Source organism: Cynoglossus semilaevis, chromosome 15, assembly GCF_000523025.1.
Source record: "Cynoglossus semilaevis isolate Cse_v1.0 chromosome 15, Cse_v1.0, whole genome shotgun sequence".
In the NCBI taxonomy this organism is placed as follows: domain Eukaryota; kingdom Metazoa; phylum Chordata; class Actinopteri; order Pleuronectiformes; family Cynoglossidae; genus Cynoglossus; species Cynoglossus semilaevis.
In genome coordinates, this window is record NC_024321.1 from 957,930 (window position 1) to 961,925 (window position 3,996).

Here is a 3,996-nt window from a genome sequence, read left to right on the forward strand (position 1 = left end):
ACACAGCTAAACGGAGACACACCCTTCATCCAACCCCCCCCCCCGCCCGCCCGCCCGTCCACACTGTTGCAGAGAAATATTTGCCGAGAAAAAAAAGACAATGATTCAAATTCACAGTGAGAAAAAGGAACAAAAATAAAATCCAAAAAAGGCTCCAACGACGTCCCCATGAATCACCATCACATTAAAATTAGCATTTTTTCCATTTCCAGTTCAGCACCTTTTAGTGGATGTTACATGCACAACATCCACCGGAGGTAGCACGAGTCCCAGACACTGATCAGAAATTAGGCAGAAAACGAAAAAAAAAAAAAAAAAACCTGACTAAGAAAGACTGTTGTGGACATGTGTAACCTACAGAATTGATGAATGGCTGTAGTTCATTTTAGAATGGCTGTTTTAAATATGTAGCATTGTTGTCTAATGTCAACGAAAAACTCTTAGCAGTAGAGATGGGCGATACCTGATGTTTTAATTTGTTATGTTACCGATTCTTTTTTTTGGCATACAGTGGAACCTCGAGATATGAGCCTCTCGACAAACGAGTATTTCGAGATTTTTTGGGTTTTTTTTTTGCTTTGAGATACGAGTAAAAAGCACTCGGACCAGTCCACGTCACCGCGCTTCACGTGTTCGTCGACTTCCGTACGCATCTCCCGCAAGTCTTGCGTATTGTGTTTGCTTTATCTACGTGATTTTCTCTTTATTTTGTGTGCGTTATTCTTCATAATAGTGATGAGTCCTAAGAGAGTGAGTGGTAAGGATGGTAGTGAGAAGAAGAAACGCATGATGACCATGAAAATAAAGAATTAAATTGTCGATAAATGACCGGGTTTTCCAAAAAAATAATTAAAAAAAAAAAAAAAAATCTGAAAAAAAAAAAAGAAACACGTAAGTTAAGTTAATTTTAAAGTTTATGTAAGTCACATAGTGTACGTGTAAGGTACGATACGGAATCAAGTGTCTTCGTACGGGCCAACTTATTAGCCGTTACTGTATCGTCTGTCTCGAAGGTAAGAACTCATGATTGATTTTTTTTTGTGTCTCTATAGCAATTAAAACATGTTTTTCCATTGTTATTAGCACTAATAAGGGAGTTTTTTTACAGGACCGGAACGGATTCATTTTTCTGTTATTTCTTATGGGAAAAAAAATGATTCGAGATACGAGCACCTCCAGTCATGGAATGGATTACGCTCATATCTTGAGGTTCTACTTTACATTTCATAATATTGGTAGCGCCGGTCCATTTGCAGCTTTGTGGTGAATTTTGTCTTGTGTCTTGTGTCTGTGACTGTGAAGCCTTCATGTCCTTCTCTTTCGAACAGACCTACAGCTCATTCACCTTCAGGGTATTCATATAAAACTGTGATGCGCAGGTGCTCTGGGGTAGAAGTGTGTGAACCTGCCCGAACCTGTGCACTGATACATCCTCGCTGACATTCAACACACTCCTCCTTCTCTCTTTCGCCTTCTTCAGTTCTATTAAGCATGATAGCACTGACAGAAATCACACTCTGTCCTCCTCCATCTTTTCCATCACACACACACACACAGTGTCTCTCTCTCTCTCTCTACGTTATTATTCATTTGAATAAAATATCAGCGCTCACGAAAAGCACGATGAGCCCCGTGAGGAATTCAATCACCTCGGATAATCATTATTATCAATAATGCCAGTTAATTACCATAACAATGAGCAAAGTCATAAATGATGATGTCAGGAGAGCCGTAGCAGCTTCTACACACGGCCAGGACACTTATTACTGGGGCTTTATTATCATCATCTTTTCCTACTGGAAACATGCGACTTCTTTTTAACAAGATTTGCAGAATGATATAAGATTTCATCAGATAGTTGCACTCTACGGTCAAATCAAAACGACAGCGGCGCAGTGGAAGAATTTAAGCCGCCGAACAGAAGATTTTAGGTTTGAATCCCATCGTCCTAAACCATCAAATTTCTTAATTATTTATCACAGGGATATCTATAATTATTTTTGCATTCTTCTCATCTCTAACCTTGGGTTATCTTTGAGCTACTATTATCTTTTGTAGTTTTATTTTTCCCTGAATCTCTTGCTTCCTAATGTGTATATGTCAATGTATTTTATATAGCATTTAGGCTTTGGGTAAACTTTTAGGTCATTACTCAAATGTTTTTGAAATATACTCATTTGCATTTGGCAAATTTAAGGAAATATTTTCCCCAGCGAATTTTGATTTTCAGCTTCAGTTGCCTTCAGCTTTGATTTATTTTTGAGTTTTTGCAAATATTTGATCGTGTTTGAGCGACAGTATGGGTGAAGGTTTGCTTAATTTGCACAGTAATTTAGTATTTTTGTTTAACTTTTTAAATAAATGTCTCTGGGTCGCGTACAGCTTCGAAGAAAAAAAAAAGAAAAAAAAATTTTTTTGACGCAGTCTTATGTTTGCAGATGTGATCAGAGATCACAGGTTCGCTTTATAGATCCCAGCCTTTCTGTATGGACTTTGCATATTCTGTGTTTCTATATGAACTCTGATTTCAACACACGGATTTGAATTTGATTTTATAGTTCACTCTAAATTGACAGGTATGATTGCGATTGTGTGCATCCCACCTTCGTCGAATGACTGCTGGGATCGAGGCCCCCTAAAATGTGATGTAAGCAAATTAAACTTTGATGTAAGCAAATTAAAACTGTGTGTGTGTCTAGACAGAAAACTGCCTGAAATCATTGTCTCGTTGTCGTGCTCCTCACACCCGACGAACAACAAGACAGACAGACAAACCGCTACCAGCGGGCAAACAACGTGCGCAGATAAACAACCGCACAACACAGTTTTCATGCAAAGTGCTGACCATCCACCTAGAAAGAAGGGAGAGATTGGTTTTTGGAGGCCCCTTTGTTTGAGTCAAAAGATTGAAAAATAAACAAATACTGAAAATAAATCAAAGTTTCGTGATTCAAGCATGAACACGTGAGGGTGAAATAAGGAATGACATCAGCGAGGGATGAAGGGGAGTATAAAAAAAGTTGGAGATGAGTTAAATGATACGTCATCGACGACAACCTGCCCAACAACTGAAAACATTAAACTCAAAAAAAACATAACTTCACTCACAGATTTAGCCGTGGCCGAGATGTACTGGACCACCATCTCTCGTTTAGTGCTCAGGTCTTTTCCACGCAGAGGAGCCTTACGGTCTTCATTGAGGTTCATGTCCTCCTGGATACACAAACATAAATAAAGGCACAGTGAAGATTTTTTTTTTTTTTTTCCTAATCGCCAGAGACAAAAGAAATGACATTGAGTGACAAAGAAAAACTCTTCAGAATCAAAAAAAAAAAGAATTGAAACCCAAACACAAACACTAACCAAAATAAGATGGGGGAAAAAAAAACAAGGTTGGTCAAGCTATGAAGATCCTGCAAATTAAGATACTGGATAACATGTTGTTGATATCTACTCTATTCTTAGTGTATTTTTTTTAAATAATCAATCATTCTTACAACTTTTACCCTTTAATGTCTCTTTTCTAGGATGGACAGCACCAATGACCTAGAAGCATGAGGTAGATTTACACCAGACCTGTACTGGGAACTAGACATTTCCACACCAAATTTCAGAATCTGAAAAGCACCACGACAAACAGACACCATACCATCAACAAGGCCGTTTAGGTTTCGTTAAAACAAAAAAAAAAAAACACATAAAAAGTCCTACTAAAAGGTCTTTGGATTGGGGATGTGTTGAAAACAGGGACCAAAACAAACCCAATTTAATAAAAACAAAATCCCAAACCTCATTCAGTCTAACAACAGGGAAGTAATTCAGGTTTTTCAAATTATATCATGTCCTTCTACAGCTGAATCACTTCTTTTCTCCTTTTGTCCGACTCACGTGGCGTAGCGACGGGAAATAAAGACAGTAATAATTAGTCCTTGAATCAAAAAAAAAAAAAAAAAAAAAAAAAAAAAAAAAAAAAAGCTGGCAAGGCGGCGGAAAAAA

At 37.7% G+C, this 3,996-nt stretch overlaps 1 protein-coding gene across 4 annotated transcripts in view; it reads right to left on the bottom strand.

Moving 5' to 3' along the window:
- diaph2 (diaphanous-related formin 2) overlaps positions 1-3,996 on the bottom strand; it is a 443,473-nt gene that overhangs the window by 415,373 nt on the left and 24,104 nt on the right. For all 4 annotated transcript variants that reach the window (XM_025063481.1, XM_025063479.1, XM_025063480.1 and 1 more), the window contains one exon: positions 3,109-3,213. In XM_025063481.1, coding sequence (XP_024919249.1) covers positions 3,109-3,213 — 105 coding nt within the window. The remainder of the gene's footprint in view (positions 1-3,108; positions 3,214-3,996) is intronic.